The sequence below is a fragment of the Hylaeus anthracinus genome, unplaced genomic scaffold (assembly GCF_026225885.1).
Source record: "Hylaeus anthracinus isolate JK02 unplaced genomic scaffold, UHH_iyHylAnth1.0_haploid 11981, whole genome shotgun sequence".
Lineage (NCBI taxonomy): Eukaryota > Metazoa > Arthropoda > Insecta > Hymenoptera > Colletidae > Hylaeus > Hylaeus anthracinus.
Window position 1 is genome coordinate 8,271,169 of NW_026534329.1, and position 25,543 is coordinate 8,296,711.

A 25,543-nucleotide genomic window follows, 5' to 3' on the forward strand; every position below is an offset into this window, starting at 1 on the left:
CGGGAGGTGATTTGAAACAACTTTTTCCTTAGCGAAAATGTTGTCTGAGGCTTCGTTGAGGAGATATTAACAGAAAACCCCGACCAATCAGAGCGCGGCCGCCTAGCGCGTAGCCACGCCTTCCGTGGGTGCTCTGCCGGCATCCTCGCGCTCTGATTGGCCAGGCTTTATCTGTTAACATCTTCGTTAATGAAGCCTCGGACAACATTTTCGCTAAGGAAAAAGTTGTTCCAAATCACCCCCTGAACCACCTCTTTCAAGGTGTTACATCATTTTTGGGACACCCTGTATTAATCGTAATTGACACGTACTGTACATAATTTTCACGAGATTGTATTTTCGAAGAGTGTAAATTTAACCAGAGAATAGTTTGGAAAGCTATTTTAGTTTGTAAACTGATATTTTCGAAAAGAAATCTCTTTCAAGGTGTTACAATATTTTTAGGACACCCTGTATAAGTAATAATGTCCGAAATTATTTTTTCATTTACCATCAATCATAAATGAATTAAGAAAAGAATCAGTCTATTTCATGAGCTATTCTATACTATTTCATTAACTTGTACACTAGGTTAAAGAAACATTATTAATAAAACTTTATATCCATTTTATACAATATATATATATATTACAATGTATTTTAGAAGACAATTACAATATTTATTAAATGAAATGGTATACAACATTATTCAAAGAAAGTTTGAAAAAAGATGTAGAAGTTAAATATTTAACGGAATTTGTAAGAAATTTTTAAAAAACCATTTCTACAAATAAAAATAAAAATGATAAAATATACCTTTATATATTTGTTATATCATCAGTGGACTGATATTCTGCATTTTTCATTAGTATTTTACTTTTGTTCACGTTGTAATACCTTGGAAATTTTGCTGAAATTATAAATATGCAACAAAAACTATAAATTATTTTTCACTAACTTTGAATAAGCACCTTAGTACTGTTAAAGATTTACTGCCCTAATTAAAATTGTTATATTTAAAACTTCAGATTTCAGAGACTTCAAATTTAGAATTATCAGTAGAACGTATGGTATGAGTTTTTTTATCTACAATGCTGGATATATTCACTGTTACTGAAAATAATAAATTCTTCGATACATGTATTTCTCAAGTAAAATGTAAAATATAGATAACATGGAAATAAAATAATACATACGTGTTATATTTAAGTGTTAATTGTTACTTACGTGTTATACATCTTGTTTAAAATATTAAAAGCATAAGAAATAGATTAGTTTAGACATTTATTTAATTTTTCTGATTACACCGTAAAGATACAATAATAAAACTGTGATTTATCAATAGTTGAAAAATAAAGAAACTAAAGCTATGACATTTAATATAAATTCATTGATATTGTTAGTAGTTTTTAAACAATATCAAATCTAAAGGAGTAATTTCTTGATCATCTTAGTAGAAACACAATGTCAAACTTTCAAAAGTAATTGCAATTACAAAGAATGCATGCATTCTTTGAGAATAATAAAGCAAATAAACATTTCAACTATGAGAAGTTCTCATATATAGATTTATTTTAATATTAATCTCATAAATGGTCATGTAAATAATATAGTTTGGTCAAATTCCTAAAAGTATATATACCGGGTTGATCCATAATCATCTGGCGTGTTTTTTTCGTACCGTTGTGGCTCCTGCAAAACTTTTTCAGGAAGTAGTTTATCAACATATTCCGAGTGTATTCTGATGTTCAGTTTTTGGACAATTATCGTTTTTAAAAAACGGCGAATAATTATACATCCACCTACTGGATTTTGTATTCACAAATCTTTAGAATTTTCCCATAGTTAGTCAACTGATTAATCACATTTATATTAAGTAGCAATTGACCACATAATAGATACATATACAAAGTATATTCATCTTACACAATTATATTCATCTTAATTCAATAAATGGATTATTTAATTGAATGCTTGTGATTTTAGTTAAAAACATGATGCCGATTTCAAACAATTTTTTCATGTATTGTCGTTACTTACCACTTCTGAATGGATGAAATTAAATATTCTATTTTATTGTTTCAATATGAATTGATCTTTATAATCGTACACATCGGACGTTTTATAAAAATATTGCTTTACATATGAAATGGTTATCATATCTCAGCATCAAGGTTCACTTTTTTTTTCTTTTTTTTTTAGGAAAAAATTGTATATTCTATTGGATGACAGTATTTCATAAAAAAACGTTTCGAGTTTCTTCCATTATTTAATTAAGTTTGTCACAAATCTCTTGTAATCTGTTTTGAAGAGTTGAATTTCCTTTATTTTCAGCCACTTTTTGACATAATGCTCTTAAGTTAGTTTTTCCAAGATGTTCTCTTAATGTACCTGAAATTTTTATTTAAATACAGTTTTGAGCATAATCCCAACACTTCTTTTTTTATAATATAAACTAATTAAAAAGTCATTGTTTATATCTTTGAACGTCTACATTTTATCGATATTATCGTTATAAAATATAAAATTTATGCATAAAGTGTAACACAAAACGTTAAATAAATGTAGTTTATAATACCTGAATTAGTAATATTATCCAATAGAGACACAATGTTTTGCAAAATTGGTATTTCTAGATTGTTCACAGTATCAAAGAATTTACAGAGTTTTTCTCCTATATCAGCCTCGAGAAGGAGCTTTTCGCATTCAGATAAACAGCTTGTGGTCAATATCATCAAACTAATTAAAGCTTCATTCTGCATTAGAATATGATGTGCCATTAGCATATTGACTAAATGTTTCACTGCTCCATGTTCTATTACCGAAAGTGAAATTTCCTTATTCCTAATTTAAAAGATACGAAAAGATGTAAGTTTAGTTTTGTTTACCTATTCAAATAATATTGTAAAAATAATTGTCATATATGTATAATAATAGTATAGTAAAAATCAGAATGTGAGTGTCCATTTGATTTGAAAATTTTATTTAATTTTTATTTAATTTTCCTGATTAAAATAATATTGTGACGAAGTAATTTAATACCATTTAATTATATCAAACATAAATAAAGAAAACGAAAATATTTTACAAAGTATTAGAAAATACTAAAAAGATTGTCGAAGCAAGTACCAAAGATATTTTTAGACACATAGAAATTATAAATATAGCGAATTGCAACATAGAAATACATACATTTTTGCACAATCATATGTATTTATTAAAATCAATTTACCTGCTATTATTGATCAGCCAAGCCATTAAGCGATGTGCTTCACCTTGAAATACTTCAGGAAGTTCTTCAACTTCGCACCATTCAACAGTTTTCTTTATTAAATTATTTTTTTTTCCTAACTCTATGGCAGCTTCGCCTGTAACAGCGAATAGATATATCAATTTATATTACAAAACCAGTTTTTACATATTAGATTTATTTTCTTAATAAGGAAATGATTTCTTATCATTTCGTTTTAAAGTAACAATTTCATCTGGATAAATTGCATAGGAATAGATATCAAAGAATATTGTAACAATTGGAAAGAGATATACAAAATAAAAATAAAGATATATATGAACACGTATTTAAAAACTATTATTTGTAATAAATATTTCTGAAATGTAACCTTACATTGGCCATCGATAACAATCCTTAATGTTCCCAATAATTTAATAACCACGGTACATGATTGAATATCCAGCATCGAATACAAAACATCTATTAATCCATCTTGCAATATTATAGGCTTGTTTTCTGCAGGAATGACAAGGTTCCTCAAAGCACTGAGTAAAGCATACTGGAATCTTACATCAGCAGTATTTGTATTATTGCTCTGAAGCAGTTTAAGGAGATTGCGGTGAACACCTTGAGTAACCATGAGCTTACAATGGGCATCGGTGCGCGCAAAATTACCCATTGCCAGCACCGCTGTGATTTGCAAATCCTTGTCCTCGCTTTCAAGCCACTGAACTAGTTTCTTATATACAATCCCATTACTATTATCATAGAGACAGTTCATACTCTCATCTGAAAAAAATAGATTATAAACTTTCTTATAATATGTATGAATAAATTTTCTAATTACACATTAAATGATATGTATTATCTGCATACATATATTATATACATATACAGGGTGTTTCGGCTAGATAAGAATGGTTAAATACCATATGGAAGGATGAAGATATTAAAAAATATTCTTACAAAAGTTATTTGGTACAAAGGAGCAAATTATAAGGCGTAAATAATTTTTTTTTAATGAAGCGATAGGGGAGATTTAATGAACAAATTAATTTTTATAAATGGAACCTTGCATATTCTATTTGTAATATGGTAGCATTTATTTAGACCTATAATAACTAGGTCATTTATTGTAATATAAAGCCCCTAATTGCAATTTGATTTAACGCATTTAATCTACCAAATATAACCTCCGCTTTAAATCTTTACATTCCGATAAATGGCCATTTGTTATCATTTTATTTATTTCAATTTATTTATTAAAATAATATGAACAGGAAAGATAGTAGTGCATTTCAATATCTTCTACAGACAATGATAATATTACTTGAATCAAAATATCGTTGTTAACATACCTCCAGTTAATACAAGGACGATTAAATTGCAGGCAAGTTTTAACAATAACCTAGTCTCTTCGTCAGTACAATATGGACTATGTTTTTCCAGAAGTTTTAACAATAATTCACAAACACCTGCTTTTGCAAGCAATAACTTTACATTCTCTAAAATTTAAATATTTGTATTATAATGTCAATCAGCGTCAAATGATATAAGTCAACGGTATGATATATATTTTACATATTCTAAGTCGTAAGAATAGTTGTAAATGAATTTTATTAGATTACTAATCGAATAAAGCTTTAAAATTCTAGCGATTCAAAATTGTTTTTATAATTATCAAGATACCATTCTCTGCTTGACCATGAAGAAGTTCCAAACACATTTCAGAAAGTTCCGAAGATGTATCGCTGGCCAAAATGTCAATCAAAATTTTTGTAAGCCTTTCATCTAGAAACTCTATATTAGCATCATCCAGTATTCCTAGTATTGGAAGTGCATGCATCGCAGCTTCTCCACCTGTAGTTCCATCGATTTCCAAAATACTGCAGATAATAGGTACTGTTTCCTGTTGCAATGCCTAAGAAAGTTTTCCTACAGATTAACATATTCATTACCATGAATGTACTAGTATGTTATGTTAAGAATTTATGATGATTACATCAATGTATTAGTATGTGTTCGTTACTTTTCTTTGCAATGTACAAAATTACAATTCAACAAAGTATGTTTCTTCATAGTATACGATTTGTATCTTTTGTCAACATACTAGTATACATGCGATAATTTAAATATTAACAATGGGAATAATTAATGTGATAAAGAAAGTTAAGAGAGTGTGCAAAATGTGTCATACTTCTTTATGAAGAGACGATCGATCAAGAAGAAAGTTCAGCAGAAGTCCTGCAGCAACATTACGGAGAAATGGTACTCCTTCTACATTTTTCAGTGTTACACTTTTCTCCAATACTGCCAGAATTGAAGTCAACCCATTATTGTCGTCAATGAATTTCTTTCCATTTTCTATAATTGTTTAATTCTTATTAGTTTCAAATCGATTGAATGTAATTTGAACGAAATTCTATATAATTAAGTTTTGCATCAATATCTTTCTTTACTATAAATTTTTATTTCTATATAAAATTTTATTAAGTTTATTCATAGTATTCAAGTACCTATATGCTAATCAAATATTAAACACTTCTAGCTCTATTTCCGTAGTCCTTGAATACAGAGTATATTAGAATATTTACAAAAATACTTTAAATGCAGTATCCCATTTTAATCCTTAAACTACAGTTTCTATAACTTTTTGATAATGTATATTCATTATGCATACAACAAAATTAAGAAAAAATTTTAAATGTTACGGATTTTAATCGAAGATTGCTATTGAACACATAATACCTACAAAAACACCAAATTTGTATAATAACCAAGACAAAATCATTGGGATTACTATTTTTAATAATATAGTATTATAATAATGGTCATTTTAATGTTAGCTACATACATGAATAAAATTTGGTTCATTAGGGATTAAAGCTCCCTACCATTCTCGTAACAAATATTTCCCAAAGCTCTGGATGTTTGTGTCAATACATCAATTCGATCATCCTTTAAGAGATCTATTAATGCGTTCACTAGATCTATACTGGTGCATTTCTCTCTTCCCCTTTCATTCTTGGCAATTTCAGCGATTGCTTTAGCAGTTCTCACAATGATTTCTTTAGATTCGTGATGCAATAAAGTTAAAAAGACATCGTCCACTGTGAATTCAGTAGCTTCTAAAAAAGATAAAGTAAATATTTATTACAAGAAAATATAAAAGTATATGTATATATGCTAAATTATACATAGAATGGGACCTCGATTATTCAAACAAGTCACATATCTTAAAATAATTCAATAATCGAGGTTTTATTACGTATGTATAGATGTAAATTTTTTGCAGCTAGCGTTATCGCTTGCAACAAAAATATAACTATATATTTTAGCATCCTTCAATTAATTAATACTAAGAATCACATAATACCTCCAATAGAAGTTTTGCTAACATTGACAATCGAGTCTAAAATTTGGATAATGTCTTCGATCTCTTTTTCTGACTTTATAACAAACCTTAAATCTTCGACTAACTTAGCAATGTTATATTTCAGTTCACCTGAAACAAGAAATATATTTAAAAATGAGTAAACATACATTTGATATGTTCTTCGATTTTAAATATCATGGATATAATTCATTGATATCACGTAAAATAAATTCTTTCTGTTTAACACAAAGTACTTTGGTAATACATAAGTATTCATTTATTCGTCATCGAAAGATCTTTAAATAACATTAGATGTTTTGACATTCGTACTTTAACCACGGATTGACAGATATTGAAATTAATTGAATCGAATATATTTTGATCTAAAACATGCTTGAAAAATTGTTTATCATACCTTCCATCATTTTCTTTATTTCAGTTTCAAATATTATACAAATTAAATTTTTTTTCAAAAATTAATTACAATATAATTTATTTAACAAAGAACAGCATCTTCAATGATCTTCGAAGGATCTTCCATGAATTGGTGAGTCTTTAGACGAGAAAACTAAATTTCAAGTACGTGATACTAGAAATAGAGAAATTTTCATTTCAACTTCACATATTACCCAGATTTTCTTTTGTGAAACTAGTGTGAAATAGATGCCAACTAACCAACCACGGACTAAAAAATTATAAGAGTATTTCATTCATATTTCTATTAAATATTTTTCTCGTTTTTCAGGAACAATAATGAAAAAAACATTTAATAATTATGCTTTTTGTAATCATAAATAGTATATGTATCGCCTCACAAAGTGTTCTTTCGAGGAAAATGAAATAAAAAATTGGTTAAACTTTGGCTCAGGGGCCCATATTTTGGGGGGTTAAAACTTATCAAATCTTGTAGTTTTTGATCTGAAAAGTCCGAAAATGTAAGTTAAAAGTTTAGGAAACCAATAGTTTAAAAGATACGAGTAGATAAAGATATGTGTATTTGGCGTACTTTGATAGGTGTGGGCGACACCATATTGCCTCTACCCATGCTCTGATTGGTTCATTTCTTTCATATTTCTTCTAACCGTTTGAAATAACAAAAAAATAAATTCAGGAGTCTAGGAATAATGATTAAGAATTAAGGATGTTATTTAAATTTTGTAAAAGGTTTTTTAAGTGAAATCACACACCTTGAAATTTCTTGCCAGCCATTGAACGTATAATTTATCATGATTCAAAAACGAAATTGCAAAAGCTATAATACAGGGTGTCCTAAAAATATTGGAGTTCCTTAAAAGGGACGGTTCGGGAGGTGATTTGAAACAACTTTTTTCTTAAAAAAAATATTGTCCGAGGCTTTGTTAAGGAGATATTAATTAATTAAAAATAATTAAAAATAAGAAAACCCCGACCAATCAGAGTGCGAGTATGTTGGCGGAGGTAGGCTACGCGCTCTGATTGGTCAGTGTTTTCCGTTAGTATCTCTTCAACGAAGCCTCGGACAATATTTTTCCTAAGGAATAAGTTATTTCAAATCACCTCCCGAACCACCCCTTTCAAAGTATTACAACATTTTTGGGACACCCTGTATCTAACAACCATAATTCAATGTTTGTAAACATAAAGTAGAGGGGGTTACGATGAATCAAAACATTCTCATCTGACGAATTTCATTGGTCAAACGCTAACGCAGTAATAACACTCGTTTGCAAAGATCCCACCAATCAGCGTACAGCTTTTTTATGGTAAGATTTCAAATTGAAATGCTAACTGTTACCACGTTACCACCATATACTAACCGTTTGTCGTGGAATAAGGGTCGGCGAAAAGAAATGAACGTAAACATATATTTTAAATTAATTTATTATTTAATAAGTGAGACCTATTAACTTAGAATAAAAGGTATGTGTTTAAAGAGAACTCTTTAACAGGTTAATCATCTTATTGTATTATTATTCACATACAAACGTTTCGTTTTAAACAATCTCTAATAATGGGTGATGTATATAAATAAGAATGCGTGTTGTTTATAATTGCTTTAAAAATGTACATTTAAGAGTTATGTCTCAATGATTCAAAATATTTTAGTTTTCTTGAAGGTTTATTCACAAAAAGATACACAGTATTTTGAATCTAATATAAAAAACATAAGCTATACAAAAAGTAAATACTTTGTTTTAATTTTTTCAGATGGATAAGACAGTAGATTCTATTAGACCCTCTAGCAATCCAATTCCACAGGAAGATATGTCGTATCTATTTGGAAGAGATCCAAGTATATTAGCTTATAATCATCGACCATGTATTTCACAGCAAACGAGGAAAAATTTACTTTCTGTCTATGATGTCGAAGAATCGTGTTTTATAGAAGACACCACTTCATTAAATTCAGACTCGCAAACATTTCAAACCGTTAAAGTATATTTACGAATGAAACCGTTCCCAAGAAAGTTAAAATTAACTCAAGAACAACAGGATGCGTATAACATTATCAATTCGACTACATTGTTCACAAGGCTGCCTACTTTAGATACCAATACTAGTTGCCTTAAAAGATCTAACAGCATGGATATTATATGCAGGAGGTTTACGTTTACTAAAACTTTTGGTCCAGAGACTACTCAATTAGAATTATTCGAACAAGCTGTGAAGCAACAAATGATGGACTTTTTGACCGGGCAAAATTCTACTATCATGACTTATGGTAAGGACATTATACGTTTTCCAAATTAGATACATGTTAAATAAGTTTGAATTATTAAATCCTAAGTCTTAATTATTTTATAGGCACCACAAATTCAGGGAAGTCTTACACATTACAAGGAACCACCACATCCCCTGGAATTATACCGAGATGTTTAGAGTTTGTCTTCTCTAATATTACGACAAAATCCACTCCCTCTTACAAACCAGTAAATCATTGCGACGTCGTTAGCGTGGATCCTCTTGAACGTGCTCAAGAATTAGAAATAAAAACCAAGTTATTGACATTTGCTTCTGTGGATAAATATCAATATATTAACGCATACAAAGAAATGCAGAAGTTATTGCAGGAAGAAGTCCCGATCAGGCCCAGCCAATGTATAGACGCGCATTATTCTGTTTGGGTTTCCTTTGCTGAAATTTATAATGAAACTGTTTATGACCTCTTATCAAATGAGAGTAAAAATCGAAGAACACCTCTTAAAGTAGTAACTGATGCAAACGGGAGGGCATTTATTAAAGGCCTCAAGACAATTTGTGTTAATTCTGGGTCCGAAGCTTATCAAGTTTTAATGGCTGGACAGTACAATTTGAAGGTAGCTGCGACTGCTTTAAACGCAAGAAGTTCGAGATCTCACTGTATATTTACTATCAAACTTTTGAAGTATTACATCGAAAACGACCCTAATTCTGTAGAAGTTAGCACGTATGTAAACAATATTTCTTTTTATCATTGTTACATTAATACCTGGCGTACTATACGATACATTTTTTACAGTTTCACTTTCTGCGATCTGGCTGGTTCAGAACGTTTAAAGAAGACGTTAAATATCGGTGACAGGCTGAAGGAAGCGCAAAATATTAACACGAGCCTAATGGTACTAGGAAGATGTTTGAAGACGATTCACGACGGACAGATATCGAAGCAGAAAATCGAACAAGTCGGTCCGTTCAGAGAATCTAAATTAACGAGGCTATTCCAGAAAGCGCTATCCGGTAAAGAGCATATAGCTTTGATTGTAAACATCAATCCTGTACCGAACTTGTACATAGAAACGCAGAGTGTATTAAACTTCTCCGCTATTGCAAAGAAAATAGTTATAGAGCAAAAGGAAAAGGTGAAGAAAAAATCGAAGACGAGATTTACAGAAATAGTTCGACAAAGTGTGAAAACAGTGACTGATTGGGACGCTACGGAATTAGGAAGCGAAGATTGGCAGGACGTTGACGACAATAGTCTGTCCAGTTATGTTCATGCCGAAGAACACAGAGAGTTGATGTGCGAGAATGAGAGATTGAAAAAAGAAATCGCTGCTTTGAAAAATTCTGCGTTTAGTCGTGATCTTCAGATACGACAAGAAGTAGCCGATACTTACACTACTATGATGAAGAAGCTCGAAGTTGACTGGAAGAATCGTATAAAGGACGTGGAAAAGGAACAAGAAGATATACTTGCATGGTCTCTGAAAAAAGTTGAGGACTTCTACAAGCAAAAATTGAACGAACACGATGGTCGTAAGAGAAGACGATCGTCCGTCGATGCAGACGATGACAATGAGAAAATTATTGAAGAGCTAGAAAAAAGAAATTCGCGTTTAGAAACGCAAGTCGTGGAACTAAGAAGTAGTATTAAGGAACTTAAAAATTCGAATAAATCCGTAATGGTGGACAAGAATAAAGTAATTTTTGAACTGAGCATGGTAAAGGATGATTTAAAGAATGTGAAGAGTTTGTTGGATGCTGCTCAGCATGTCATTTCTTCCGATGAAGATACTAAGTATTATATAGAAGAATTAGAGACTCAGCTAGTCGCTAAACAGGAACAAGTCAAGGTATTTAAAACAGCTTTGATAACGAACTTATTGTTATTTTTCTGATTCATAATTAACCTCTTTCAGAAACTTAAAATATTCTTGAACGAAGCCAAGGAAGAGTACATTTCGATCACTACCGAGATGATGGAAAAAACACACATAATCAAAGAACAAGAAGAAGAACTATTTGAAAAACAAGAAACTATAGATGATTTAGAAGCAGACCTCGGAAATATTAATATTTGCTTGACAGAAAAATCTAAGACTGTCGAGATATTAGAAGAAAAATTGGAAAATCAAAGCAAGAAAATAGTGGAGAAAGATAACGAGCTATGCAATATGCAAGAATATATAAATAAATTAGAAAGTGAAAAATGTTTGTTGTTAGATGAAGTCCAATTATTGAAGAAAACAGCTTCGATCGAGAGTAGTATAAAAAATGTAGAATGCGAAAAGGATGTACGTTATTGTTTGATTTTTTAAAGATATAAATAATTATTTCGTTTAATTTTATTAATACGAATGTATATTATAAATTTTTATTTAATAGCTGTTTGAAGAATCCGATGATGCTGTGAAAAATGAAGGCCTTGATAAAGTTGTTCTACCGCTGGAAACCCAACCTGTTGCCAAGGAAGAAATATTAGGTAAGTCGTACAAGAAAAATAATATTAAAATTAGTACGTACATTTTTATTGGTAAAATACTATAGACGTAATTAATTATTAACTGTACAGAAAATGAGAAGCTTGAACCCCAAATGAAAGAAAAAATAATGTCTGTGGAGGCTGAGAATTCTGCATTAAAAGAGAAATTAACTCAAAGTTCAACCGAAATACAAAGTTTGAAAGAAGAGTTGGAATCTGCTAAACTTAAATTAAAGGATATAGCCGATCAAATATGCACTTTGAAAATTATTAATGTAAAGCCTACAGTTGAAAACGATGTACACGATAAAAGTAGTCAAACTAATACCCAACCTGAAAAAGAGCAGGCAGATGACACTGAAAATGACGCGCATCATAAAAGTAGTCAAACCATCGAAAGTATGACAAAGGAAGAGATTAGTCAAACAAGTTTTGTCGGAGAAATTGAAGATTATGACGCTATTTTGGATCAATTAGCAAAACTAACGGTAAAACACGACGACATCAAATTACGATACCAAGAAAAGTGTTCGGTATGTAAAAATAAAAGTGACTGTATATTTTATCAATGTATATAATAATGCAATTATTCATTATAACAAATGCCATTATTTTTAAGATACTAGAAGAGGTAGAAGAAGAAGTATCGTCCTTGAAACAAAGAATAGAAAGTCTTTTGGAAGAAAGTAATACGAATGAAGTTGTTCTAACAAAATATAAACAGTCTATCGAGTCGCTCCAAAATGAAATCTCTGTTATTAAAGAAGGCAAAAAACATGTTGAAGAGGCATTGCAGCATAGTGATGATCTTAAGAATACCTTAGAGTCAAAAATTACCAACTATGAACAGCAACTTAATGATGCTGAAAAGGAACTTTCAGTTACTAAGAAAGACTACGATCAATGTATGGAGGTATGTAACTGTTCACTATCTTAATAAATTTTTATATAAAATTCTATAACTTTTAAAAACTTCATGTTTCCAGAAATTGAATACTTTGCAAAGAGACTTTGATTCCCATGTCTCAAAGGTATGTATTTACAGAAATATCATAATTTTTGGCGTATACTTAATCGTTTCATTACTTTTCATTACTTTTCAGTGCAAAAACGAACACGAACCAACGATAAATAATTTACAGAAAGAACTTGATGTCGCAAAAGAGAAGTTTGACATCAAATCGCAGTGTTTAGATGTCCACGTCACGAAACTCAGAGAATTAGAACACGACCATGAAAATATAACAGAGCTGGAAAAACAAATTGGAGAGTTAAACAGACAATTAGAAGTATGTCGAGGAGAAAAGGAACGTCTACAGAAGTTATTGGACCAGAATAACGACAAGCGTCTAGAACTCGAAGATCAGTTAGAGCATGCGGAGGAACTACAACACGAGAAAGATATTGAAATATCTTCGCTTCAAAGTGGTTAGTTAAATACGTGTTTATAAATAGCGTATTACTTTTGTTCTGTTTATATTTTCCCTGTTTGTTATAGAAATAAAGCATCTGATACAGAAGACCGACAATGACGACCAGAACGATAAATTGATGGAAAAGGGGATGAAGGATACGATTAAGCAATTAACAGAAACAAAAGAAATGCTTTCGGAAAAGGACGAATATATCAAGACTTTAAAACAGCATGTACAAAGTTTAGAACAAAACGCCATGGTCCTCAATGTTCTCCAACAAAGCAACCAAGAAAGACAGGCAGAAAACGATAGGTTAAGAAGTCTAAACGAGGAACTGAAAAACAGTCTCACCGAGAAAGAACGTGAAATGGAGGCATTTATGAAGCACAGGGACGAGATGGTCGCAATGTATGAAAACTTAGTAAAACGTCAACAAGAAGACATCGCCAAACAGAAAACAATGGTATTGCTTCTTTATCATTTTTCGATGGAATATTTTTTTGTTGAATTTGTAATAATAAGTCTTATTTCATAGGTAACAGAAAACGAAGCTAAAAAGAAAGAATATTGTGAAAACACGTCAGAAGACGAAGTAGTGCCAAAGTCACGTCGACTAAGAAGGCCGCCAAAAAGATACGTGATGTCACCGTCGGATAACGAAGTATCAGTAATTGATCTTTCCAAGTCCGAAACGAAGTATGTTCTTGATCGTGATATACAATATATATATATATGTATATGATTTGATTTTAGATAGATATTCAAGAATATTGTTTTATTTTAGACGAAACACAAAACATGGTGCGTTACAATCTTCTTCGGGTTCGCATTCGGAGAAAAAGAAAAATGCTCGTAAGAAGAAATTGTATATACCAGAGCAAGAGTCTGCTCAAGATATCGAGCCCCTCGAGGTACGTTCTTGTAACCTTAACATTTATTATTACATATAGTGGATGTAGAAAGTATTCGTACACCGATCAATTTCCAAAAAAACTATGTAAAATTGTAATTTATTAACTTATTCTTTTATAAACAGTGACATTCTATTTATTTTCGGAAATCTTTAGAATAGATAGATTACACAAAAAATAGCTATTTATTAAGTTGCTAAATTAACAAGAAAAAAACAATTAATCGATAGAAATATTGAAGCAATAAGTATTCGTACAACTGTTTAATTTTTAAAACTTGATTAAAAAAAATAGGAAATTTACATTACTTTACAAGTATATAATACTTCTTTCGTGGGATTAAATTAACTAAATGTATTAGTTATTCGAAGTGGATCTTCTTCGATTCCTCTATTAGAGCTATTTTTAAAAATACTTTACTGGAAATTTGATGTTTTCTAATTAGTATGGAGCAATAAACTAATGTGTCTACGTTACAAACTCTACTGTAAATGGTTCGTCATAAGAATTCTCATTCTTCAGTCACATGTTTTTGTTAATTCCACAAATTATATTAACTAGTAAATGTTGTTTGGACTATATCTATCTTAGAGACTTCCGAGAACATGTGAAATATTATTGATTATACAAAAAGAAGTTAAGAAACTACAATTTCACAGAAAAGTTTTTTGGGAAATTGATCGGTGTACGAATACATTCTACACCCACTGTACATACTACGCATATGATTTATACAAGTGTTTGTCTGTTCAGAGTACCATAGAAATCACGCCGTCACCAATGCCTTCAGTTCGTAGTTTGCGAACCAGACGAAAATAATGATGTGTATATAGAATATCTCAACCTACAATAACTTGTGAATCAAGAGTCGCCAGTACCGAGAAGAAGACATTAAAGACTAACAGAGTCGATAGAGGTACTCGCATACTGGCAAACTAACTTAACAGTTCAGTTAGGTCAAAAAGTTGTGCTCGCTTTCATACTGAACTATGTGAACTGTGTCTAACGTAACTGTTGCATTGGGTTTCCTTAATCTATCGTTTCTATAAAGAACGTTATAAAGGGAGTAACGTTTCCTGTGATATTTCTGGACCAACCTATTGTACTCTTTACGCCATAGAATTAGTTTTATTTTTATAACCTAGAATTGTACAATAACATTCACCCTTTGCGGTCTAGGTTCTCTGATTCCAGTATACTTTTGCCAAACCTCGAGATAGGACTGCAAAGGCTCAACGATAAAACGTATTTTATGTACCTTTTAATTATACTTTATATTAAAGCCGCGTATTTTTTAAAATGTCTTGTTCTTTTCCCCTTGTTCGTTGATACAATGCGTTATTTATTGCATCATTAATTTTTTTTAGAAATTGTATACTGTGGCTATTAATGGGAGGACTGATTCCTTATCATGAAAGAATGCCCTTCATAGAAATAAATAAACGAAATAAAACTATTGAATATGTACATCAGGACATCTCGAAGAAGAGAAAGATATCATTTGAACGAATGCTATCTTCAAAATGTACAACTTCAAGCCTTTATGTTAATCACGTTATTTATTAAATTTTATTAACTCTTTCGTTTTCGAAGTTGATGGACATTTAGAAGAAGAAAAAAAAAATATATATATATATACATGTTGAATAGAGTAACCTCCTCCTTTTCGAAGACAAAGAACAATTATTTATCTTTATTCTCGATATTCGTTGTTTCGACGAAATATTGATTCGAATTAATAGTCGATTCAGTTTTCATTTTTATTTTGTTTTAGATGATAACGTCGACATTAATGCAATTTCTTCGGGACCGTCATCAACATTTTCTACACATTTGTCAATTGTCTGTGAACAGTTTCTATCATTTATGAGAGTAAACGTTGCCCTTTCTACAACATTTTCTAAAAGTTTTTCTTTCACTTCTTCTCTATTTGTCGTTATTGTATCATCTGGAATATATATGCTTTAGAATAATCAAAATAAGATTGAAAGTATCAATATAACTGTAATGTGTACCGTAAAATATACAGGATATTTTGTCTTCTTCGTCAATGAAGCAAAAGTATTTATTATTACCAAGAATTTGGATATTTTGAGACACTTCTGAATTAACGTTCAAGAACCATAGTTTCTTTTTTTCCGTATTCATACTTCTCGATAGTATTTCAATTCCCTGTAACGGAATAGTGCGTATCATTCAAACCTATGAAATTACTTACATAGAATACGTATCAGCATAGAGTGATACAATATGGCAATAATATCTTTCCACTAAAGTCGTAGAATACTTTGTTAACAAATTTTTGTTAAAAAATTACTACTTCATACCTTTATCGCTGAGTAATCAATAGTTTGTATCCTTTCGCAATTAATAATGAATACCATGTCATTTTTATCATATTTTTGAACAACTTCGATTACATTATTACAAAAATAGTTAGCAGCAGGATAAAGAAGTCCAGCATCTGGTTTGATCATTACGTATTTGTCTCCATGTTGAGTCTAACAAAAGATGAATAATAGAAATAGAATTAAAGAAAATAGATCCTTAACACTACTACTATTATCAATGGGTTGTATTAGAATATCATCTTTTACCTTGCATTGTAATACTTCAATGTTTGGCCTTGCAGATGGTCGAAGGAGGAAAATTACATTAAATAGGGCGCCAGTTAAAAGTCCTATCTCCACTCCTAAAGAGACGCTAACTAAGAATGTAACTATTGCAGCGAAGGCATCCTTTTCTACAATAAAGAATAAGATAAAATATCGTTGAGTGTATTTTACAAGATGCATAATTTAAAATACTCTGTACGCTTAACAGAAACAATCAAATGATCGATGGCTAGTCCAATTATTAGTTACTGTAAATATAGATAAAAATATTACAAAATAAATTACATAAAAATATTAGGTACTATGGAAAGATCAAGTTCAATTGAAACTGTGAATACATTGTTAGTTTGCATAGTCATGTTATTTGCAGATTTCGAATGAAAGAAATGCTTTTGAAAATCAGGAAAAGAAAAATAGCCATATACCATGAAGCTTTAACTATCAAATAAAGTTATCTCTAATATGGGCACATTGTAATTAACTACATACATAGTGGACTGTTAAATACTTCTATGCGTTTTAAGGAATTACGTCACTAATTGTATTTCAAATATTAATGACATGTGACTACTTTGCGAACTGAAGTACCAAAATTTTGGAATTGCATTAATGTGGAGTGCATCATGCACATCAGTGATATTAATTATAGTCTTATATCTTATATATCAGCCTGATGAGCATTACTCTGTATCAATTGTAACACCTACTGCTTCCATTCCAGAGTAGCTTTATTATCTTCAAGTCAATGATGAACACTACAGCGCTTATCAACACTGCTGCAAGCGTGGCACGTGGAATATAATAAAAGTATGGAGTTAAAAAGCTTAACGCCAATAACGCCATGATACCTACAATGTTTGAGATCTTTTTAGTCGAAACTTAATAAAAACATGTTTGCTTGAAATACAGTGGATTCCGATTTATTGGGCCATCGATTAATCGAATAGTTTATTTAGGGCAAACCTTAATCCTCAAAAGACCATGTGGAGTCCACCGAGGATTACAGCCTCGTTATCTTGTTAATAATTCATTGACTTAATTGAATTAATCCTGTAGTGTTAGTTATATTTAGTTGCCTGAAATAAACCAATAATAGTAAATGTTCTAACACAACATGTCTCAATTAATTGGAATCCATTGCAAATACTTAAAATGCTTAAAATAAGAATATTACCAACATATATGCCAGCCAGAGGTGTTCGGACACCGCTGGCAGAAATTACAGCACTTCTCGTGAATGCTCCGGTACTTGGCATAGCTGAAAATAAGCTCCCAAATATATTACACAAACCAAGTGTTAGCATTTCTTGCGTCGCGTTTAGGGTCTTGCCGCTCGCTGGAAACAAAATCATACATTGTTTGTTCGTTGATGCTGGTTGATGCGCAGAGATAGAGAAACTTCAGGCTTGCATTCAAGGCACACTGATGAACACGTGAAACTTATTAGGGAAAATGAAAATGTGAAGTCACATAAGGTATTTTTTACTCAAGAGTGGGATTACCCATATATGTACCACACGATGTGAGAAATATTCACTAAAATCTCTCTGGTAGTTTATCACATGTAAAACTAAGGGATACTATCAGCAACTTTATGGTACTATATTTTAGAATTAGGACTAGCTGTTTCATACAGCTATATTCATATCGAATTGATGAAACATTAAATAACTAAGCAAAATAATGATATTGTAACATTTATTGGTTTATGTATTTTCTAAATATTAGGTTGTCCCAAAAGTTTCTTTCACCACTTATACTCATTATATTATACATTATATATTATTATTATATTATATTATATTATGATATTATCCTTTTCAGACATTGTCTAACTATTATGGAGGACAGTTCATTCGCATTCAAGATTTGTTCGTGCCATTTCATATGCCCTTCTGTACAAACAATCAATGAAAACATATACGACAAGTCATGTTGCATTGTTTTAAGAAAGAAAACAGACAACGAATAGATAGAACTTTTAGATAAACACGACGCATTCGTCATAGTGCATTTTGAATGCAAGTCTGCGTAAGTGTACTTTTTACCAAATGCTTTGGCAATAGCCACATTCGCTAACACTGACACAAGAGGTAACACAATTATCCCTGTTCCATAGTGATAACACATGTCGAAGAAAGTGTAAGTTTGATTTCCCACTTGCGATGAAAATGGTGGCAAGGATACCGTAGGAAGTCCTGATTGTATCCTTCCTTTAAAGCGAAATAAAAGAATAGTTAATCGTGTAATATATTGATACTGCAATGCTTTGATAATAAAATGACACTTTGAAGTAGTACCTGAAAGAATAAATGGGGTTGATCCTGCTCTTTCGAGATAGAATGCTATTGTGGAAGTTATTAGTATCACCAAAGCATTGCGACAGATAGGAAGAAACCACAAGATCTTTTTTAAAACACTTTCTTTGTCATTTCTCTTTTGTTTGTTATTCGAAAAGCAGCGATCCAGATCTTTTAATTTCTGTAAATATGTAACATGCATTACTTATCAATTTTATCATTGGCAAGTTAATGATCTTACTCTGAAAGATAGAAGAAAGGCTATACTGCAAAGTCCAAGAGTCATATCTGGTACACGAATGTTTCTAATATTTTGACATATCTTGATTAGATCTGCAACAACGCTGGATGCCTTGAACTTCAATCCCAGAAGCCCTTGCAACTGAGCCACGATTATAATAATAGAAGTGGCTGATGTGAATCCTGATGTAACAGGTATGGATATGAAGTCTACTAAGAACCCTGTATAAATGATTTTCTACGTTAGATCGTCCTTCGGGAAACAAATACAGCTACAAGTACAATAGAATCTCGATTATCTGACCTAGTTGATATGGTACAGGTGAATAATGTTTGAACTAGGAAGTCTAATTAATCCAAAATCAACCTTCATTTGAAATTAATTCCGAGGAAATTATGCATGACTGAAATTTTCAGTTTATAGAATGTTCATGTTTATCGAAGATTAAGAAACACTTTTAATCATATGTTTTTAGAAAAGGTAAAAATGTTGCTTGTTTTTCAATGGAAAATGAAATTTTGTTGTTTTGTAGTTGTTATTTTAATAATCTTGCTGTACCTTCTTACCATACATATAAGAAATAAATGTTTGTAAAGGGAAATTTTGTAAAAGGAATTATGTAAAAGGAAAAGTGTGGATTTAGACTCATTTTCTTGGAATTAATACATATAGATTGTTTTGGGATAATTTGACTGCTTAGACCTTTTAACCCTTTGTACTCTGACCTGATATAAGTGAAGCTATTATAATTTCTATTACTAAAAATATTTGTCGATACAAGCCTAAATGTAGTATCCCCATCAGCAATTCTACGCATCCAGCCAGAAAAGTGAAAAGCACGATAAAGTCCACAGGCATGTTTCTAGTGTATTCCAAAGTTAAGATGGACATCAAAGACGAAGGTCCAATTGATACCTCTTTGATTGTCCCAAAAATAATATATATAAAAGCGCCCACGAAGCAAGAGTAGAGTCCATACTAAAAGAAATTCATCGTTTTGATGTTTCTTTAACGTAACATCTAGCATTATATATAAAACAACATCATGATTCATACTTGAGTTAAACTGAAAGATACAGAATAACTACAAATATAATTTCATTTTGCATTTGCATTTTCAGTTTAATATAATTTAATATAATTTACTTATAGTTAACATGATTTAACAGTTCATAGAAAATTACACAAATGTTCAAGTAAATATTATTTCCACCAGTGTACTATGCAACTTTACTAAGTAGAGTTATTTACATGTCTCTAAAAAGCAACGAAGACAACCATCCCAATATTTGAATATCCTAAAGTGACTAGAATAAGGATATTAATGTATAGCACTTAGTCAGAGGACAGATCATCTTAGTTGGTCTAGTTTATCTATATTTCTATTAGATAAAATGTGACCATCTCTCTTTTCTATCCTAATCTAAGTATTTGAATATTCAGCTATTCTAAAGTGATTGGAGTAAGGACATTAATGTATAATGTTTGATCAGAGGTCCGATGGATAGAATGTGACTACCCTTATCCTTTATCTTAATATTTAAATAGTTGGAGTGACAGCAATAAAGACACTACTATACAAGGTGGTCCATTTATCTGAAGACATTGAAGACAAATATCTCAAGAATTATGCATCGGATCAAAACAAGTGGGAAATGAAAGTTATTCATTGCGAAGGAGGACATCCAATGATACCAAACTCGAAAATAAAAAACTGAAATGGGAACCCCCATTTTTTATTGCAGATTTGCAATTAAATTTTTGCATGTTGGTTCACAAATGGTGCTGTAAAGGACAAAAATTAAAATGGGCAAGAAATGGTTGAAGATTGGAGACAAAAGTAGACCGATGGACCACCCAGTCTTACTGGTGGTCAGAACATGACTACCTTTGATCTCCATCCTAATAGTGTTGCAATGAAAGTAAAAAGCAAAGAAACAAATGAGGTGAGATTTTTAAAGTGCCATACCTGTGCCGTCAGACCTGCTAGTGCAGCGTAAGCGATACTCTGAGGAATGAGCGTTAGTCCTAGAGTCACTCCAGCCACCAAATCCGAGATAGCATCCAATCGGGTATAATTCGGCAACCAACTTAATATAGTTACGTACTTGGCAATTGAATAATTCTGTTTCTTTTCTGATTCTGTTTCCAGACTAACAGAATCCTTATCGGGTACTGGCATTGCTTCGATATCGAAGAGAGCACGCGTTTCCAGTCAGACGTCCGTCGGGATCCTCCCGATATCGTTTCAATGATGTTAACCGAACTCACGGGAGGAACTACAGTCGTCAACTTGGTAAGACCGTATCGCAAACTGATGTTCGCACGTTGCCCGCACTATGCTCACAGACCGCAAACATTGATGCTGTACTATCTTCCTATTGGAGTATTTTCACGGGTTTCAAATTGTTATCGCTCGATTGTGCCTGTTGCCGGTGCCAGGCGTTTGTTCTGAGCTTTGGCAACAGAAAGCTGAATCACTGGATTATTCAGCCACGAATCCTTCATCTAGACAGATTATTATTTCCAAGAGTGGTTTTTGGAAATTTATGGTTTTATTAACTTGCATAGAAACACGGTAGTAAGTTAGCGAGAATATAATATCCTATTTACAGAAATGTCGATAACTTTGAGAAAAACGTTCTTTTTATTATTTTGTTATATTAAACGGATTTTGAATATACTACTATAGATATGTAGATTAAGTGATCTACCCTGTATAACGAGCTCTCACCCATTTTTAAATCTGATTATGTTAAAACTAATACCATTGGACACTAGTTTACTAATTTGTGTTTTAATCTGTCACTCTTTTTTAAAAACACGTGTAATATATATTTACATATACAGTATACGCGCGCGCGCGCGCGTGTGTGTGTGTGTATTTTGTGCAACGCATATTTTGGAAGTTATAAAGGTGCACACGTTGTGTGGGCACCCTGTATATATAGATAATTATATATTTATATATTATATACAAAAGTTACATGTTTTGAAAGGACATACTATATACTGTGTTAATTCTTTTACAGGTGGAGATGCTTTGGAGCTTCGAAAGACAATTTTGGTTTTTTTTAAATAGAATAGTATATTTTTTCTACAAAAATATGGTAGAATATTGAATTCTGAATACAAAAGTATGGACCTTTATTAGCCTCAAACCTAATAGGTAAAACGAGTGATTTCACATTATTATTAAAAAATTTTCTTAACGTAACATCAAGTAGGAGATTCAACCTTATCGCTAGACTGCGGATTTTTATGTATTTATAGGGGATCTGAGTGTGCAAGAAACTACAAAATGCACACAGTATGCAAGAAGGTAAAAAATATTGAGAGTAAAGTTCATATTATAATATTTACAGAGATATTATTGAACTAAATTTCTATTTAGGTTCAATTTTTGTAGGTACGTTTGCCAAGATTTGATTTTGCATGGAGATCCAGAGTCTACTTATGACAAGTTTCCTTAGAACAGCGACGTTTACAGCCATGGAGCTAAAAAGTGCTATGATGAAGTGCTAGGTGATTGAATTGATGTTTTTCTTTATGTTGAATTCGTAGTACACTTGTTTTGGGAATTTCAGATCCTCTTGAAATCTGCAGTGTACTCATACGGGTTTTTTTTGTTATCGCTGCTAGGACCGCAATCTTATTTTTGTCTGAAGTAGCACGTTTTGCTACGTTTAGTAACAGAACTTCCGGTTCGTCAAAGCGATTCAGACAATCTCTCAAATACTGATTTCAGTTCAGAATATACCTTTCAGGATACCTCTCAGTATACATAACTTTGGCTCTTACTGCATCTTTATGCCAGCCACCATAAACTGAAAGCATATCATTTTCTTCACCGTTACAAAATTTCAATTTTTCTTTTATCTGTCTGGTAATTACACGCAACATCGAAGGTAACTTCAATACTGGATCACGAACACGATAGAAGACTGCGGATCGTGATAGATGGTGTCGCGTCGATAAACATTGTTATGTAAACATCGCTGTCCTGTGGAAAATCTCCGATAAGGTTGAACCTCCGACTTGATATTACGCGAAGAAAATGTTCGAGTAATAAAGTGAAATCACTCGTGAAATTACTCGGGACAATTACTGCCTATTAGGCTTAGGGCTAACAAAGGTCAACACTTTTTTATTTGGAATTTGATTCATATTTTTGTATACAAAATACAGTATTCTATTTAAAGCGACAAAGTTGTCCTTTAATCCTTTACGGTCGTATTAAATTTAGGCATGGCTATTGCTCTGGTCGGAATTAATTTCCCAAGAACGAGCAGTGATACATAATATGCAAGCTTATGAAGGATAAACAAGATTTATTCATTCTTTTGTAGACTTTAGATATATATGTTTACACATTAATGTGTTTTAATGTAACGTTTTTATGTAAACATTATATTTTATAGTTCTCCATCATGTGGTATCTTTCGGTAACTTTCTTCAACTTTCTTATTGCCATTTTGGAGTATTGTTTTTGAAATATTTTAAGAAACCATAATCCCTCATTACACTTAAACACAATTTGTAAAATATTACTTGGAATTCTACCAAGTATTTTCGATTATTTGGTATTTATTACAATCTGTTACAGAAAAAATAACGATATTCAATATATTTGTTTTTGAAAAATGTAACATGCAGATATTCCACCCACTGGTTCACATATTCTTGTATAACTTAATATAATTACTAATGATCTTTTCATTAATCTTTCCATTAATCTATTATTACACTAATATCTTAGAATCTATTACTATTGTCTAACAGCTTTAATCTTTTCAGTCTGCGGAATACAACATAAGATTAGTACGGTTCTTTGTTGTGATGGCTGAGAGCAGACATACGACCGCAAAGGTTTAAATCTCCTAAACGTCACATGTACAAAAAATTAACTCACTACGTAGTGTACCCTTTTAAGCCATGCAACTTTTGTATACATATAATATTTTCTCCAGCAACGCATATTTTGGAAGTTATAAAGGTGCACACGTTGCGTGGACCACCCTTTGTTGCATAAACAACGCGAATACGTAGCTACAAAATAAAAGAAGAAACGTTGTAAATCTGTAGCTATTAAATAAAATTTAATTTCGATTAATTCAATTATTAAATACAAAGTTTCTAGAGACATGAGTTACTGCATTTCTTCTTTTAAAGGAAAATACAAGTATTCTTCATCAGAAAAGATGTACATAAATATTTCAAACAGACTGCTGGGTCAGCTCATTGTAACCAAGATAGTATGGTGAATCCTATTTAAGAGGAGCGAAAATTTCCTGTCTAAAAGGCACCCGACTATTACTACCACTAATCATATATAGAATATACAATACAGTTCATATATAGAAGTCGCTACACCAAATTTCATGATTTTCTGATACACGACTTCTGAGATGTAATGCAAATTGGAAGTCAGTGTAGGCAATTTGTAGGGAAAAAGATATTTGTTTTGGAAAGACAAATGGTATGCTAACGATTCAATTTTTTCAGTATTATTTGTTTTGTATCTGAACGCTTAATTATTTGTGACAGAATATAATTTGGCATACAAGTAGAAAGAATGATTTCATCGTTTGTAATTATTCCAGCTACATGTAGTTTAATATTATGATAAGATAATATTAATTTTGATATATAAATCAATTAACTGATACGCAGTGTCAAAAACAGCTATAACAATAACTCGACTGCGGATTGTATGCATTTACGATATAAATTGATATAATAAATACATGCTAAACATAAGCAAAAGCTATGTTAACTGATGCAAAATAAAATAACAGTTTTATTATATTAATTTTAAAATATATTCAACGTGCATAAATTTATATTTTTTGTATGTTTTCCATATTATTGTACATTATAAATGTATAAAGTTCACAGTTCAGTAATAACAAATAATGAAATTATACCGTGATCTTTTTCATAGTTTAAATTACATTCTATCAAAAATAAGCTGTAATATTTTACTAGTAACGTACCTTTATCACAACAAAGATGCTAGGCTACTCAAGATTAACGAAACAGTCTGTATCTTTGACATGTAAACCCGAAACGGAAGGTTTCTTATCCGTGATGTTGCTTAACAAATGCTTGTTGCCTTTTCTTAAGTACTATTAATTAAGCAACAAGGCCATGGGAGTCAATAAATCAGCTGTACTAGCAAAATTACATAGAAATTTAGAAGAGGTTCGGTAGACTTGTTCCGAGTCCCATAATCAATCAGAGAATATTACAACCAACAGTGTACAAATAATATAAGTGTTCATGGGGTCAAGCCAGAGCTGGCGCCTCTTAG

General features: G+C 31.3%; 3 protein-coding genes across 3 annotated transcripts; 1 reads left to right on the plus strand and 2 right to left on the minus strand.

Annotated features, from left to right (window-relative positions):
• Positions 1-1,246: 1,246 nt before the first annotated feature.
• On the minus strand, positions 1,247-7,160 carry LOC128885539 (GTPase-GDP dissociation stimulator vimar). The gene is made up of 10 exons (XM_054139630.1): positions 7,003-7,160; positions 6,588-6,716; positions 6,106-6,339; positions 5,409-5,575; positions 4,901-5,132; positions 4,570-4,716; positions 3,605-4,000; positions 3,212-3,347; positions 2,558-2,823; positions 1,247-2,370 (listed from the first exon to the last, which is right to left on the minus strand). The coding sequence occupies exons 1-10, from the start codon at positions 7,010-7,012 to the stop codon at positions 2,249-2,251; spliced, it is 1,839 nt and encodes a 612-aa protein (XP_053995605.1). The 5' UTR covers positions 7,013-7,160; the 3' UTR covers positions 1,247-2,248.
• A 1,189-nt stretch (positions 7,161-8,349) lies between these two features.
• Positions 8,350-15,374, plus strand: LOC128885486 (kinesin-like protein KIF20B). Its single transcript, XM_054139546.1, has 14 exons — positions 8,350-8,486; positions 8,775-9,288; positions 9,372-9,993; positions 10,066-11,119; positions 11,186-11,560; positions 11,652-11,748; positions 11,839-12,281; positions 12,368-12,661; positions 12,735-12,779; positions 12,852-13,176; positions 13,247-13,626; positions 13,699-13,859; positions 13,948-14,074; positions 14,828-15,374. The coding sequence occupies exons 2-14, from the start codon at positions 8,775-8,777 to the stop codon at positions 14,891-14,893; spliced, it is 4,503 nt and encodes a 1,500-aa protein (XP_053995521.1). The 5' UTR covers positions 8,350-8,486; the 3' UTR covers positions 14,894-15,374.
• A 250-nt stretch (positions 15,375-15,624) lies between these two features.
• On the minus strand, positions 15,625-25,023 carry LOC128885488 (sodium-independent sulfate anion transporter-like). The gene is made up of 12 exons (XM_054139551.1): positions 22,594-25,023; positions 21,200-21,738; positions 20,013-20,208; positions 19,231-19,451; positions 18,990-19,170; positions 18,738-18,902; positions 17,864-18,025; positions 17,397-17,537; positions 16,672-16,817; positions 16,402-16,575; positions 16,090-16,246; positions 15,625-16,022 (listed from the first exon to the last, which is right to left on the minus strand). Exons 2-12 carry the CDS (start codon positions 21,410-21,412, stop codon positions 15,835-15,837), a joined length of 1,944 nt encoding a protein of 647 aa, XP_053995526.1. The 5' UTR covers positions 21,413-21,738; positions 22,594-25,023; the 3' UTR covers positions 15,625-15,834.
• Positions 25,024-25,543: the final 520 nt, after the last annotated feature.

Bases quoted from the DNA above. Each gene is read 5' to 3' on its own strand.
- LOC128885486 (XM_054139546.1), top strand. From the start codon at position 8,775: ATGGATAAGACAGTAGATTCTATTAGACCCTCTAGCAATCCAATTCCA. The intron at 12,282-12,367 runs GTATGTAAAAAT...ATTATTTTTAAG, and splicing joins GATACCAAGAAAAGTGTTCG to ATACTAGAAGAGGTAGAAGA. The intron at 12,662-12,734 runs GTATGTAACTGT...TCATGTTTCCAG, and splicing joins ACTACGATCAATGTATGGAG to AAATTGAATACTTTGCAAAG.
- LOC128885539 (XM_054139630.1), bottom strand. The intron at 5,133-5,408 runs GTATGACACATT...AAACTTTCTTAG, and splicing joins GATCGTCTCTTCATAAAGAA to GCATTGCAACAGGAAACAGT. The intron at 2,371-2,557 runs GTATTATAAACT...TAAAAATTTCAG, and splicing joins GGATAATATTACTAATTCAG to GTACATTAAGAGAACATCTT.
- LOC128885488 (XM_054139551.1), bottom strand. From the start codon at position 21,412: ATGCCAGTACCCGATAAGGATTCTGTTAGTCTGGAAACAGAATCAGAA. The intron at 18,026-18,737 runs GTAAAAAGTACA...TTTTGTTTCCAG, and splicing joins GGCTATTGCCAAAGCATTTG to CGAGCGGCAAGACCCTAAAC. The intron at 16,023-16,089 runs GTACACATTACA...TATATATTCCAG, and splicing joins AATATCCTGTATATTTTACG to ATGATACAATAACGACAAAT.